The sequence below is a fragment of the Sinohyriopsis cumingii genome, chromosome 10, assembly GCF_028554795.1.
Source record: "Sinohyriopsis cumingii isolate HCF-2022 chromosome 10, ASM2855479v2, whole genome shotgun sequence".
In the NCBI taxonomy this organism is placed as follows: Eukaryota; Metazoa; Mollusca; class Bivalvia; order Unionida; family Unionidae; genus Sinohyriopsis; species Sinohyriopsis cumingii.
The window spans coordinates 100,457,640-100,473,729 of NC_142970.1; the positions used below are offsets into that span (position 1 = coordinate 100,457,640).

The 16,090-nt window shown below is 36.7% G+C and overlaps 1 protein-coding gene across 2 annotated transcripts in view; it reads right to left on the reverse strand.

The window, feature by feature from the left end:
- Positions 1–12,481, reverse strand: part of LOC149790725 (uncharacterized) — an 80,012-nt gene extending 67,531 nt beyond the window's left edge. The window contains exons 1-3 of one of the 2 annotated variants that reach the window (XM_089972774.1): positions 12,406–12,481; positions 9,108–9,529; positions 3,262–3,387 (exon numbers count right to left, since the gene is read on the reverse strand). In XM_089972774.1, the coding sequence (XP_089828900.1) occupies positions 3,262–3,387; positions 9,108–9,480 (499 nt within the window). In that variant the 5' untranslated portion in view covers positions 9,481–9,529; positions 12,406–12,481. Of the gene's footprint in view, positions 1–3,261; positions 3,388–9,107; positions 9,530–12,307 lie in introns of both variants that reach the window. The other variant, XM_089972773.1, reaches the window with a different exon arrangement.
- Positions 12,482–16,090: the final 3,609 nt, after the last annotated feature.

The following is a 16,090-nucleotide window of genomic DNA, read 5'->3' on the forward strand; positions in this document are numbered from 1 at the left end:
TTACTCATTGTATTTTATTTAAGTGCATTAAAGGTGTGTGTGTGTGTGTGTGATTTGGATTTTTAACGTAGCTTTAACAATGTTTCAGTCATATCACTACGATGTCTGCAGTGTGACAATTTATAGTGATGTCTAGCACTGGGGCATCACACTGCAAACATGTAACATGATGTCCCACCCAGTCACATTATCCTGACACCAGGCCGGCCAGCCCTAACACTAACCTCTTAATGTTGAGCACCAAGCGAGGCAGCTGTTAGTACCATTTTTGTAAGTCTTTGGTATGACTCGGCCAGTGATGGATCCCATGACCTCCCATATCCGAGGCGGATGCTCTAACCACATTAAAGGCAAACACAATGATCTACAATGAGTGCTTAAAAGTAAGATATCAGTATTGTAATGAAGTACTTTAAAGTAAGGCATCACTCAATATTATACTGTGGTACTTAAAAGCTGATATGTCTCAACTCAAGATATGCAGCCTTGCATATGTTCATGACATGTTGGTGCAATGTGAGAATACTATCTCAAGTAACACCTAGGTTTCATACTGATTGTGGGAATTTAATATTGGTGTTGCTGATATTTATTGTTTGAGGTAAAGGATGTGAATGAGAAAGTGTTTGTGTTGTAATCATAATGGCTTCAGTTTTATCATCATTCATCTGCAACTTGTTAAATGTCATCCACGATTTCACATCAGAAATGCACCTCTCTACACCTTGGAAGGTAGCATCAACTACATTTGGGTGGCTAGATCTGATAAATGATGATGATCTGACACTTGAGAGTGGCTTGAGTGTATAGAATGAAGAGAATAGGTCCAAGAACAGACCCCTCTGGAACACCACAACATAGATCAACTGGGCTGGAGTGTATTCCATTTGCGGACACAATTTGTGTCCTGTTGACCAAGTAGGACTTGAACCACAGTAAGGCTGTATCATGAATGCCAAATACATGCTGGAGATGGTGAAGTAATATAGCATGGTCAATTGTGTCAAATGCTGCAGACAAAACAAGGAGGGTGAGGACTGTAATCTTTCCAAAGCAGAGAGATGGTCATGAACTACTTTTAGAAGAGTAGTTTCAGTACTGTGGAAAGGGCAATATGCAGACTGTACATTGCTAAAAAGATTGTTTGAATTCAGATGAGATACAAGTTGGGATAGAACAACTTTTTCAAAGATTTTGACATGAATGGGAGATTAGAAACTGGGCAGTAGTTCTTTAAATCCTCATGGACAAGTGTTGGTTTCTTCAGCAGAGGCTTTACAATGGCAGTTTTGAAAAATGATAGGAATTTCCCGGATGAGAGAGGGGTATTAGTAACATCAGTTAGTCAAGGCAATCTTGGATCTAAGCACTCAAGCAGCAATGATGTTGGAATTGGATCAAGTTCATATGACTTTGGTGTACTCTTCATCATGATTGTATGTACTAAATCCATATAGACAGGTTCAAATGCTGTTAACTTTTGCTACTGAAATTCTGTATCACAACTGTATGGTGACAAAGAGTCAACTGAAACTGTGTTGTCAAGCTTAACTCTAATGGTTTGTACTTTGTCACTGAAGAAATCTGCAAACAGGTTTGGAAGGTTGACTGGAGAGAAGGTAGTTGGAAGTGGTGTAGATTTGTTCCTTGACATTAGGTTGTTAGTAATCTCAAAGAGCTCTTTGCAGCTGGAACTTTCCATGATCTTAGTACTGTAGTGGGCTGATTTCGCTGCATGGACTATGTTTGTGACATTCTTCTTAGCAGCTTCATAGATTTGCTTATGAATACTGAGTCTGGTGTAAAGCCGAAGCCTCTCAGCTTCACGGCGGTCTCTTTTAACAGTGTAAAGCTGGTCCCTAACACTGCTATACCATGGAGTGAATTGATACTATGTGCTTGGTTGCTGGGGCATGTTTATCAAACAATCAACCACAGACAGTTATCGAATTGTTCTGCTATAGGAGGTAAGCAAGTTGCTATGTTTGCTTGGATGTCATGCATTAGTTTGGTTCTTTTTATCATATAGAGGTTTCTCTTAGTAGCAAAAAAAGGTGGAGGTTTAGGGACTGATACGTCAATATGTCATATAATGCAGAGGTGATCTGATGCAAGTTCGAGGAATACCAGGGAGGACCGCAGAATATTATCATCAGGTCTATGAAGAATCCAGTCAAAAATGTGACCATGTTTATGGGTAGATTGGTTGACTCTAAGGTTGAAAACATGAATGGAATCTAGCATTATTATACTGACGTGCTTTAAATTAAGGCAACACCATCAAGCTGAGGTGTTCTAAAGGCAGCACTCACTATACTTTTTTGAGGTGCTTTGAAGTAAGGCATCACTCAGTAATATAATGGAATGCTGTAAAGTGAGGCATCAAACAGTATTGTACTGAACACTCACTGTATTTTACTTAAGTGCTTTAAAGTGAGGGATCATTCTCAGTATTTTACTTTTGTGATTTAAAGTGAGGGATCATTCTTCATATTGTACTTAAGTAATTTAAATTGAGGGATCATTCTCTGTATTGTACTTATGTGCTTTAAAGTGAGGGATCATTCTCTGTATTTACTGTGCTTTAAAGTGAGGCATCATTCTCTGTATTTTACTTTTGGGCTTTAAAGTGATGGATCATTCTCTGTATTTTACTTAAGTGCTTTAAAGTGAGGGATCATTCTTTGTATTGTACTTAAGTGCTTTAAAGTGAGGGATCATTCTTTGTATTTTACTTATGTGCTTTAAAGTGAGGGATCATTCTACGTATTTTACTTTAGGTCTTTAAAGTGAGGGATCATTCTCTGTACTATACTGAAGTACTTTTAAGTCATGCATCACTCACTATATTTTTAATATCCATCAAAGTTACTACTTTCTTAATTCAAAATGAAGTGGGTTTATGTTGTTTTCCTTTTAAATTGTGACAAATTAAAATCACATGTATACTTAACAACTGAATAAAAATGATCCTGCATAATGCAAAGCTATTGGTGGGATGGGCTACTGTTGTTCCACAAGAAAAGTATTACAGATTGAGTTTAATAATCACACCCCATATGGGATTTATTTTGCTTCAAGCATGCCATTTAGAACTGCTAGTCCATCAACTTTCTTTGATAGCCCCAACAGTTTTCGGGGGGGGTGGGGTGGTGCAATTGTTTGTTTAGTTTCATTTATCTCACAATTTTGCCTCAGTTTTAATACTGACAAGCAAGCCATTGGCAGTTCAAGCAGCCATGGTGGTTTTTCTAACTGTACCATTTGGCTGTAATTTCCCAGTGGTGTACATTGTGGCAATCGAGTCCAGCTTGTCATAGCGAACAGGTGAAAATCCTTTCTGATAGTACTTCTTCTTTTCTTCTATACTCATGTTGAGGAATTTCTCTGAAACGATAATAAAGGAACAAATATAATTTCAGCGATGATAGACAGTAATTAATGGATGTGTTAATGGCATGTCCAAATTATTCTCAACGTTTGTTCAAGGTACCCGTCCCGAGTTTGATCATTTCCAGCCACTTAAACCACCACTAAAAGGTGTATGAAATTTATTATTTTGCTAATAACACATATCTACCATCAATTTCTGTATTGATAGAGTGGTACAATAAGGGTGCCTTAAATTGAGTCCAAATGTAAAAACAATTAAAAATGGGATCCTCTCCTGTTCTATATTCAGGAACCATGTTATGCTAGAATCGTTACACTAATTAAGTTCCTTTAATACCTATATTTTTCTTTTAATGTTCTACATTTTTGATAATATCCTGAGGACCAGTTGTAAGTTCAGATGTACCAAGCCAAAAGTAGATTGCATATGAGTCTTAGGTAGGCATAGGTAAGTATAGTAAGAAATATTACACAGATGCATCTTCACTAATAATCAAAAAAACAACCAAAACATGCAATATATTCGTCGCAGATGTACACATCTCTATCAAAAATAATACAGACATTCACTTGTATGCATTTCTGAGCAAACAGGCTTAATGCTGCAATAAATAGGTTCATTACCTAAGTTATTAACTGTTAATAATTTGCATAAATTCAAAGATTTAAATTTAAAAAATGTATATTTAGGTATAAGCAAAATAATTTAGGAAAAAATAAAGGCCTGGAAGAAGGGGGGTGGGCAGCTTATCTGCAGGCCAATGTCCAAACTTGAAAAGTTGTTAAGTCTTTTTGGTGACAACTGTAATGGCTGTAAATCTTGGGACGTGAAAAAATGCATGTAAAAAAAGTCATTTTCGGTGTCTCAACACTTATTAAACTGTTATAAAGTACTATGATTTTGTTATAAACCTGCATGTGCTTAATTTTCTGATTTCTCCAACACGAAATTAAATACAGGTAAATACAAACTTCATAATTCGCTGGCCAATTGAATTTACCCAGAGTATCCATGTGGAACTATAATTTATGGCACTTACACAGTGCGAAGTGTGCATATCATCACTTAAATCCTTTTTATTCCCAAACTTATTACATGCAGATTTTGCTTTATTCATTGTTTCCACCAAATTGCATTCTTCCAGATAACATTTCAGCTAGTCCTTAATAGCAGTTTCATTTACGCTGAATCACATGCTCATGTGCTTATTTTCACTGATAAAAACAATCCGTCAAACTGAGGTAATATTTATAAAAAGGTACGAGCATTTAATTGTAAAAGGCACATAACCAGCATAATTTACATGTTCGCGAAGAGTGGTAATAATAAAGGCAAAAATTCTCATTATATATCAACTAAGATCAACATCAATCTATTTTAGTTTTGTGTTTTGGCTGAACATCTTATCTTTCCACACAATGGAAAGCTTGAGGTCTCGGCATCTCCTTTGTTGATAGTTGGCAGATTTGTCTTTCGTTTTCTGACAGCAGTACAGGCCAGTTAATCATTAAATCCCTGCAACTGGCTTGTGATGAGGGAATTTTGGCCAGCAACTATACCAGTCATTGATGTGTAATTGCCTTTTATGCCATAATATTAGCATGATTACCATAATTTCATAAAACAGGTTGGAAGTCATACCTGTCAACTTTTCAAAAGCCAAGTTGGGAGACTGAATTGAAAAAAATAGGGAGACTGGGACCTAAAATCAGGAGGTTTATCATGGCATTTTTAAAGCCTTGCTTTCAGGTCCAATTCGCAAAAGGACACAGTTTCTCCCTGTGACACTGACAGGTCTTATTTTCCCCCAGGATGTGCCCTATTTTCATACTCTAGTCAGCTGTGACCAAACTGCACAATAGCTCAAGTTTTGTCTTAAATAAACAAGCAAGAAAGCCAGCATGAATAATTAAAAGTGAATCCTTATCAATGCAACTAATTTGTAAAAAAACGACTGGCCCTCTATCATAATTCAAAGAAACCATGTTCTACACTACCGTTGTGTTATGCAAGCACCAGCAACTGATTGGCAAATAAAGGATTCCCAATTTTGTTGAACTAAAGGTACCTAAATAGGCAGCTTCAACTTTACAGTACATGTGGGAACTATTTTCCCCTTGTTGTAATCTAACCTTATTTCCTTCTTGTCAACTTGTACGGCATTTACTGTTGTTTACTATAAAACATACGTATTCTGAATTAGATTTTTGAGGACACATGCTGTGTGGTATGTATTTTTATTCCTTCTTTTAATTTAGCAATAGTGATCATTATTGGGATTGAAATTAATTGTCGACAATTTTATTGTTGTGGTTTATTTTTTGTTCTGGTTTATATACTGATTTTTATGATGTGATTTGGATTTTTAATGTATCTTTAACAATTTTTCAGTCATATCGCTACAATGTCTGCAATGTGGCAGTTTATAGTGATGTCTAGCACTGTGGCATCATGCCGCATGATGTCCCACCCAGTCACATTATCCTGACACCAGGCCGATCAGTCCTAACACTAAACTCTTAATGCTGAGCGCCAAGCAAGGCAGCTGTTAGTACTATTTTTGTAAGTCTTTGGTATGGCTCGGCCAGGGATCGAACCCATAACCCCCCACATCCGAGGCAGACACTCTAACCACTAGGCCAATGGAGCGGTTCAGATTTTTGCATTGCTGTCGAGGTATAAAAAAATATAAAAAATCATATATTTACATGAATAATGTTTAAACATTCTATTTAGTGAAGAAGCACATTCTTTTTTGCAGAGTGATTATTTCATCACAACAATATTCATGGGTGATACAACAGAACATGGCTTCCATGGATTGCTTGTTATATATCTATTTATGTAGGACTTTTATTTTTTAGGAGAAATGAAACTCGAAGACATAATGTAATAATCGGGAGTTCTAAGCTTAAATCAGGAGATATTATGAAAGTGGGAGGTAGGGGAGGAGCAACCCCAAAAATCAGGAGTTTTTTTGCTCCCAGCGTGAGAGTTGACAGGGATGGTGTAAGGTTGCTTACATCAAAGCAAACTACAACTCAGCTTTTAAGGCACTGGCATAATTGTTGAAGCATTATTTTTGAAACTTCATTATTGTATTTTGGAGATAACATTAAAGTTTAGTGCAGTGGTGCCAATGATTCAACTACAAGGGATGTACTTCATTCAGTGGAATGTACTTCATTCAGCATGTGTTCAAACATACAATGTACATGCGGTGGTGCCATTATATAAATATGTTCAGCAGCCTAATTACGAGCGTTGAATCACACCATATTGTTGTTCATTGTGTTGTCATACAGGAATCACATTTTAATCAGTTAGGTATTTACAATTTCAAGGCAAAGGAAAAGTGTAATTACCAGTGCACTGATATAAAATGTCCAATGCAATAATGCATAAACAAACAATAATTGAGTCAAAAAGGAGAGGTAGTGTTACAGCAACTCACAAATGCTCAATTCTTGTTATCGTTCGATCATATTATACACAAATCTAAATTAGACAGAAACAATAAGAAAAAAGAAAATTAAATTACTTTTCAAACAAGTGTATGCCATTTCTTTTTAATAATCATACATGCCAACCCCAAGATAAGTATCAGTGTAATTTTTGCTGATATACGTTTGCCTAAATAAATGCATTTAGAACTTACTACATGCATCTTGTGATGTCTCACTTTTTAGTGTTTATACCTACTCTGTTTGGGGGTGGTGGCTTATACATGAACGGGTTAATATGTGAGTATATACAGTACCTTTTAATGAATGATATCTCTTAATTCCACACTTATATTAAGACTAATGAGCTTTCTTAGTGTTCTTAAATACTGCATTTATAATGTATACTATTAACAATTAGGGATTCGGTGCTGAAACACCGTACTAAGCTTATCTTTTACTTATACAACAACTCTGTCCACATTGAGTTTCATTCTCTCAACTCTCGAAATGCTATTGAGACAGTGGCCGAAAAGCAGGAACTTGAAAGTTGCTACCACTCTTTGCTGTTTTCAAAATAAATGGCGCAGAGTAGCTGCTGTCTTGTGGAAGGGAAAATGACATCTTACCACTGTTACCATGAGATAAGCTTGGATGGGGAGAAAGAAGGGTGCTTTCAGTATCAGCCTTGTACAGTATTTCATCCCGACTTTAAATCTGTGTGTGTGATTTTGACTTTTAACATAGCTTTAACAATTTTTCAATCATATCACTATGATCTCTGCAGTGTGGCAGATTATAGTGATGTTTAGCACTGGAGCATCATGCCGCAGACATGTGGCATCATGTCCCATCCAGTCAAATTATCCTGACACCAGGCCAACCAGTTTGTACCATTTAGCAGTTGTAAGTACCACTTTCTTAAGTTTACATTATGACTCGGCAGGGGTTCAAACCCGCAATCTCCTGCATCTGAGATTGACACTCTAACCATTAAGCCACCGGAGCAGTCATGCTACTGCTCTCTGTAGGAATATGAAATAAAACTGCTGGCCAATATACACTGTTTATACAAAATTGAAAGTTCTGATAAAAAAACTTCAACCCAAAAGCTCTGTGCTGGACCAGACCCTGGTGGAAGCTGGGACTACCATTTCTGAGAGCTCTGACTTGTACAATACTACATACACATATATAAGCTGCATCAAACTGGTCCCAAGTTTTGCTATGCCTGGAAACAGAAAATGGTCCCCTTCAATAGATAATTTGTGTTTTTCCTGGTTTCATTGCTATTATTTACATGGTTTTCATGACAGTACAATATTGTTGCTTGTTTTAAATTACATGAATATCCATCTACAATAGATAAACAGGTATAATTTACATGTGTGTCACATCAACTCAGTAACACCCTTCTTAGTGGTGTCCAAAATCTGCCCCTAATAATGCCTTCAAGTCCAAGGAAATCTCTGAGCATAAATATTAAATCGGATCAGACCTCAGCGGTGTTCCCAGCTATAGTACAAGTCACACAGGTCATGTAGGCATTAAGACCATACATTTCAATAATGGGTGTAATTTTTTAGAATTTGATTCTGCATACCTTTATGTAGCAAGTATTCACTTCATTATCATTTTTATACATCCACATTCCTTTGGAAGGTCATTATTTAGACACCCCAAAAAGTGCATATGGCAAAATCAATGTTAAAGTAGACAGACATTTTTGGATGAATTGAATGTTGTGGGCTGTGATGTCACAATGAAAGCTATGCATATTCATACTACTGTATATTGTGACGATTCCACTCGATGTGCTCTTTTGACTTTTATTATAATCATACGTAACATCAAGTCGTTAACATGCATAGATGTTGCTCATTAATGAAGTGATCCGAGATCTCTATAAGTTTACATACCATATCTGGTCAGAATCTGATAAAAGATATGACTTCTAGAGTGCTAATAAGTCCTACCAATCAGATGCATGATCATATCATTAATATGCATGTAGGTCGTGCATAATCAAAGTCATCTGAGGTCATGATGATGCAATCTTACACACCAGATCTGATCATGTTTTTATGCATCAAGTAAATGTTGATAAACAACGCATAACAGTCATAAAGTCCTACCATAAGCTCACTTGGCCTTATGTCTAGATAAGTTAAAGACAGAAATCCAAGATCCAACAACACCACTAGAAGAACCACCTTTGGGTTTCATAGATATGTATATTTGCTGCATTAAGAAACCAAACAAATATATACCTCTGTTATCCCGCATTTCTGCCAGACTAGAGTATGTCCTGTTGACATCAAGGTCACCTTCTTGTGCCAATGAGGTTTTGCGACCCATGTCCCCAAATATGACAAACTCCAAAACACCTTCTTCACTGCCATCTTCACTTTTCTCTGACCTGTTGGATTGCTTGTTGGGAACTACAATTAATTTTACTCCATCTTCTTGCTCATTCTTGGAGAAACCACCTGCGGTTTTTACTGCATCCTTTGAATCACCTCTCTGTTGCTGAACTGTATCCTTTCTTGGTGTAGTTTTATTGCCTTCTCTTAAGCCAACTTGCACAGAATCTGCTTTAGTTGTGCTTTTTTTACCAGCAAATATTTTCCTCACCCTTTTCATGTCTTTCCAAGATTTTAGTGCATTTTTCAATGATGTAACTTCAAGCTAACTGAAAAAGAAGGCAAGGGTATTTAAATACGTACAGTAAACAGAAAGGTAAGAAAATTACTCAAACTTTGCTGAAAAATAATCCACATTTTAATGAAATGAAACAGAGTATGCAGTTTCACTTGTATATCACTATAAAATGGCACAGATCTTAGATTCCTGAAATATGTGTCCACCTTAAAAACAGCTGAACTGCACATTATAATAATCTCACCTACAGCATAGCCTCAACCCAAAATGATTGACTTAAAGCCTGAGATCTTTTAAGAGCTGATAACAGATAATAAAGGCAAAATCACTCATTTCGCAGTGTTTTTGGCTGAAACTCGCCAAGAATGGAGGAATATCAACTGATAACCTTGCAATTTGTCAAGAATGTAATGTGGAGGCGATACTCCCAGTCGTGAATTTGACTGCATGTGTTTGCCATACTTTCATCCTAATGACACATGCAGACCTCATTGAGATGGAGCCAATCACATGTAGCTCAGACTCAACCATGTCAAAGGAATGATATTTCCCCAATCATTTTTCACTTAAAGAGAATTTATGAAAAAAAAATAATAATATGATACTTTGAATTCATGTCCACTCTTTCATATATTTTTGCATTTTCTACGTAATTTCACAATACAAGAAAATATGCTATATAAAAATTCTGGTAATACCCAAATTTACAGTCAGACCTGCAAAAACAATCACCTTTATACTGTGATCACCTGATCTCAATACACATTGCGATCCTCCCCCAACTCAAATTTCCTATATAGAAGTAATGTATTAAACAGTCACCTGCTTTCTGCTGTCATGGGCCAGGTAATGCCTAACCAAACAGCTTTCTTGCTGTCATAGGCCAGGTAATGCCTAAGCAAACAACTTTCTTGTTGTCATGAGCTAGGCAATGCTTAACCAATCAGCTTTCTTACTGTCATGGGCCAGGCAATGCCTAACCAAACAGCTTTCTTGCTGTCATGGGTCAGGCAATGCCTAACCAAACAGCTTTCTTGCTGTCATGGGTCAGGCAATGCCTAACCAAACAACTTTCTTGCTGTCATGGGTCAGGCAATGCCTAACCAAACAACTTTCTTGCTGCTTAATGCGTCGCCTTGTGCATACTGATAGTGCAAATGAAGCATTTGTTTTCTGCAAGAAAGACACTGTTAAAGGTAAAGACGTGAACTGGTATTGTTACATCTTTAGGCTCTTACAAAACGTGTACCTCGGATGTAGGAGGTCGTGGGTTCGATCCCATGTCTAGTCATACCAAAGACTTACAAAATGGTGCTAACAGCTGCCTCACTTGGTGCTCAGCGTTAAGACTGGTCGGCCTGGTGTCAGGATAATGTGACTGGGTGGGACATCATGATACATGTCTGCGGCATGATGCCCCAGTGCTAGACATCACTATAAACTGTCACAATGCAGACATCGTAGTGATATGACTGAAAAATTGTTAAAGCTACTTTAAAAAATCCAAATCACACACACACACACTCTTACAAAACATGTAAACCTAACACTAAAAACAAAAAACCAGCATCACCCCAAAACAGTAATTCTTAGAAACTATGTAGCAAGGACTACGAACTAACGCTTGCAACAGAACTGCGGCTAGATTGTGCCATTACTCTTTCCTTGGGGTGATGTTGCCTTCCATGCAAGTGTCAGCAATTTAAAAAGTGTTAGTAAATAATGGATACACAGGTGTTCTATTCCGACAGGGATTAATACTAAAAATGTTAGTGCTCCAAAGAATGAATGCCATGGGTCAAAAGAAGAGGGATTTTACTTATCACCAGCATCCAAAGGTCAGTCGAAAACAATGTATTAATTACTAGTTAGCATCCGCTAGTCAGAACTGATTGGAGGGTGAAAGCTTCAGCATGAGATACAGCCTGACCCAGTTGGTCTCCGCTACCAGCAATGTCAGAAAAAAAAGGCAGAGATATATTTGTTGGTCTAGATGTTAAAATGACTTTCACCAACTGAAGAAATTTTAACTTTTGCAACACATACACTAAAAAAACATATTGTTTTTTAAGCCATACATAAACATTGTTATCATGATGTGAACATGATTTTCCCCAACTGGACTAATTTAGCTTTTGCGACAAAACCTGTTCAAAATGAAGATTATGATAAATTTAAGATAAAAAATAGGAATTTTAAATCTTTTAATGTAATTTTTCCGAAAAAAATGAGTTTTGGTATTAATGTTGCTGTGCTTTTAATTTCTTCGGAACATATGTATAATAGCGGTGTTACAAAACACCCAAATCCACACCAATAGTGACACAGGAAAAAATAGACGTGTGAGTTGCGTCTAAATGGGTCACATACTACACGATTTTTACAACATGAAGAGCATAAAGGAATTTATCATTGTCATTTCTTACCCATAATTTGCTAAAACAACTAATACTTCCAAAGTAATGAAATTATCATTATGAAAGAAGTACATTTCTGAAATGTTTGAAAAGGTGACAGCGTTCAGGTGCGTCAAACTAGGAAGTCCATGATATTATTAGGTTTAAAGTAACTGATACAATTTGAATATTTTATGAATTAACCCTTCCTTTTTCTGCCAAACAAAGTGGTTCTTAATAACTCCAATTCGTTGTTACTCCAGAACTGATACATAAAGTATAGCCTAGTTGTTGTTTTTTTTTTTTGTTTTTTTTTTTTGTTTTTTTGCTGGGGTGGTGGTCTTTTTCTTTTCTTTAACGACTCCCTATGAAAACACATCAAATATATCAGTATATAAAAATATCATGCTTACAGTTCAATATCAGTACCAGTAGTAACTTCGTAGCCAATTCAATGTCATCTGCTTTTCAACAAAATAAAGTCACGTTGCTTTAGACGTACTCTACTTACTATAATGTCTTTCTCACACAGACTAACGGACGTGTTTTCAAGTTCCTTCACCTTCAAACCTACAGGTCGGAATGCGATGAAAGCCAGAAATGCCGAAATCGGAAAAAGTTGATGTTTGTTTCATTAACGAAACGAATAAAATATACAAATATTGAATCAAGTGTTTATATAATTTTATTTCGATCAATATATTTATCATACTTTTGACGACTTTCCGCAATCGTGGTGTCCATCGCATTCGGGTCAACTCAAATCTAGGCAAATGAAGAATTTTGATTTATTAGAAAGAAAGACACCAGTATAAATGACGTCCGTCGAAAGAAATATGACTTTAATATTTAGAAAAGCGTCGATATGGGCTGCCAGGTGAGTGAGATATTGCTGAAAATTTGACTTCTCATTCCTATATTAGCCATCCTCGGAACACGCTACATAGCATCATTGTTATGGTGTAAGACGTTACCTGGAAAACACAAAAGTCAGGAAATACGTCTTACATTGTAGGACTAATTGCGTCATGCGGTGACGGACAACTTCCGCGTTCTTGCTATGTTTTGTTTTGTTTGTTTGTTCTTTTATTTTGTTCTTTTTTTTTTGTTTCGTTTTTTTTTTGGGGGGGGGGTAGACTAAAACGAGACAAGCGGTTTTATTATGCTATAGTTATGCTGAGAGAGGAGACAAATCCCCAAGATTAGGATTTTCTCGTCTTAGTGTAAACACCGACATAGATTAATTTTCTCACCCAGGAGGGCGAATCCTACAAAATTTATAAGGTTCCAAATGTCGAAATAAACCCTCCAAAAAAAAAAAGGGTTTTCAACCGGAAATAACGTCGACTACGTTTCAAGAGGAACCCTTGGAGATAAACCTCCTTGGAGGTCATCCTGAGTTAGTCTAAATATGGTTTCTGATTGAAAACCCTTTTTAATGGCGCTTCGATTACAAAAAATGAACCAATTCGTTGTCGTCGCCCTCCCTGCTGCTATGAATTAAAAATTGTATCTAACCCGATTCGATACCGTGTTCTAGGATCGTGTAAGTTTATTGTTATAAATTCTTGTGGGTTTATTTTAGCAAAACTAAAAAAAAATTAAATTTATTTATGTCCATATCGCCCCTACACCAGGTCTGATGAATATTTCGTAACGTGTGAGTATCAACTCCGTTAAAGACAGTAAGAATATTACAGTTATCCCTGATCACTTTAGGAATTTGTGTATACCGCTGGGTTACATAAATTACATCTGTGTTTTTGTGTCTACCTCTGGAAAATATCCTACCTGGATTTGATTGTTTATTCAACATTACATCATCGTAAACAACTAAATTGTTAATATCAATATCATCAATATTTGGCGCTTCATTAATGTCAGTTATAAATTCAATAACATCATCCCCGTTTTCATGTAACGATTTTGCATTTTCATTAAAATCTTTTAACACTTCGTAGCATCGTTGATCGTCTACAGATGGAGCTACCAAATATAATTTATCCCACTTCATCCACTTCATTATTAAATTAAGTAACAACTGCGTCTTACCACTTCCAGATGGACCAATGATAATCATTCGAATAGAATTTGGTAACGCAGTAATATGCTTAACTGGTTCTCGTTTCCTTGTAGCAGAAAAGTCAGTGATCTCCATTAGAATAATATAAAATAAATATGGATTTATATTGTGTGAAATGCAGGGCGCGCACGCCAACAAGTGATCTAACAACCATTACAACAAAAAATAACAGATCTGCGCTTACGGGCAAGTGTGAGCGATGTGGTACAAAGAAATTTAAATTTATCTCTACTGACAAGTCAGTGCAGTCAGGTGAAAAACCAAAACCAAAGCCAAAGTCAAAGTCAAAACCAAAATCAAAGCCAAAGCCAAAACCAAAGCCAAAGTCAAGTAAAAAAAAAAAGCAACACGGAGGTGACATCGCAGCAAAATTAACAAAACTACCTGGAACTCTGTGGGCTAAATACCCAAGAGAAAAACACCTTCCAGGATATAATTACTGTGGCCCAGGAACCCGACTTGATATCACACTTGATGACCACGTTCAACCAAAACCAGGTGAGTATCCGATAAACGCTATTGATAACGCGTGTTATGCTCATGATTTAGCTTATCGAAGTAAAGATTTACAGCATAGACATCTCGCGGATGTGAAATTAATTCATGCGTTAAATTCCATCACTGATAAATCCCTCGAGGAAAGATTGGCTAGTTGGTTAATAAAATCCGCAATGAAAGGTAAATTAGCGCTAGGTGCTGGTAATTAATTATAAATGGAGTCGATTTATTATTCCCCAAGAGGATGCTGGAGGGGTAGCGCAGCAATTAGTAAACTCGCTGAAGCAGCAGAAGTTACGCGCGATACTGCTAAAAATTGGTTATCCAAATAGGCAATATGGCAAATTTACCAACCACCGCCTAAACAAATTCACTTTGCACATTTTGATGTTAGTGTTCCTAATGAAGTTCATCAGGCTGATATATTATTTCTGCCACATGATACTATTAAAATCCGAAGACGTCAAAATTACATACAAGTACGCGTTAACTTAGTTGATGTTGCAAGTAGATACAAAAATGCAGAACCGTTAACGACTAAAACAGCATCTGAGGTTGCTTCTGCTTTTGAACGAATTTATCAACGAGGACCTGGACTACAAGGTGGTCTGCGATTGCCACAGTTGTTACAGGTTGATCCTGGCAAAGAATTTCAGGGTGCAGTATCATCGCTGATGAAGCAACATAATGTCAACATCAGACGAGGGCATACTGCAATTCACCGTGATCAGGAAATTGTTGAGCGATTTAATCGAACACTTGCTGAGCGGTTATTTGGATATCAATACCCGAAGGAATTTATTCAAGACAAGAGATCACGCGAATGGGTTGCAAGATTACCAGGTGTGATAGCTGCATTAAATAATGAAATTACTTGAACAACCAACATGAAACCTATTAACGCAATTACCCAAAAAAATATACCCGTACAGCGACGTGATTTTCCAGCACAACCAGTACTGGGCGATGTCACTGTGAGATATTTATATGAACCAGGTGAACCTGAAAAGGGACAAAAAAGAGCGACTGATCCTATCTGGAGTATCACTACACACAAGATATCTAACATAACTAGATCTACTGATAGACCAGCAATCTACAGACTGGATTCAACTGCTCCTCAACGTGCATTCACACGTGAACAATTACAAGTAATTCCCGAGGACACACAGTTACCGCCCAGATCACTTAACTAGCATCCCGACGTCGATAACATTCAAGACAGATCAGCGTCACATTTTCTCGTGTATGACCAAGACGATTATCTTTTCTGTCTACGGTGAATTGTCTTGGATTATTACTCGAATACTGCCACAACATTATACAATTACAGCTTGCACAATGATTATTCTGCTGTTGTTTCAGTGTCACTATAAATTCAACATCAAGGTCAAAATCGCGATTATTTTTTTTGTCACTCTGTAACCAGTTAATTTTTTTCTTATTATATCACTGTTGTTTTCATTATTAATTTCATCAGCCATTGACTCATCCATGTCAATTCTCCGCAGTGGAGATATTCTTCTGACTCTGGACACAGCCAAATAGACTAAGTTTGACCATTCGATACGATCATCAATGATCCAAACAACTGTATCAGAGATAGTCAGTCCTT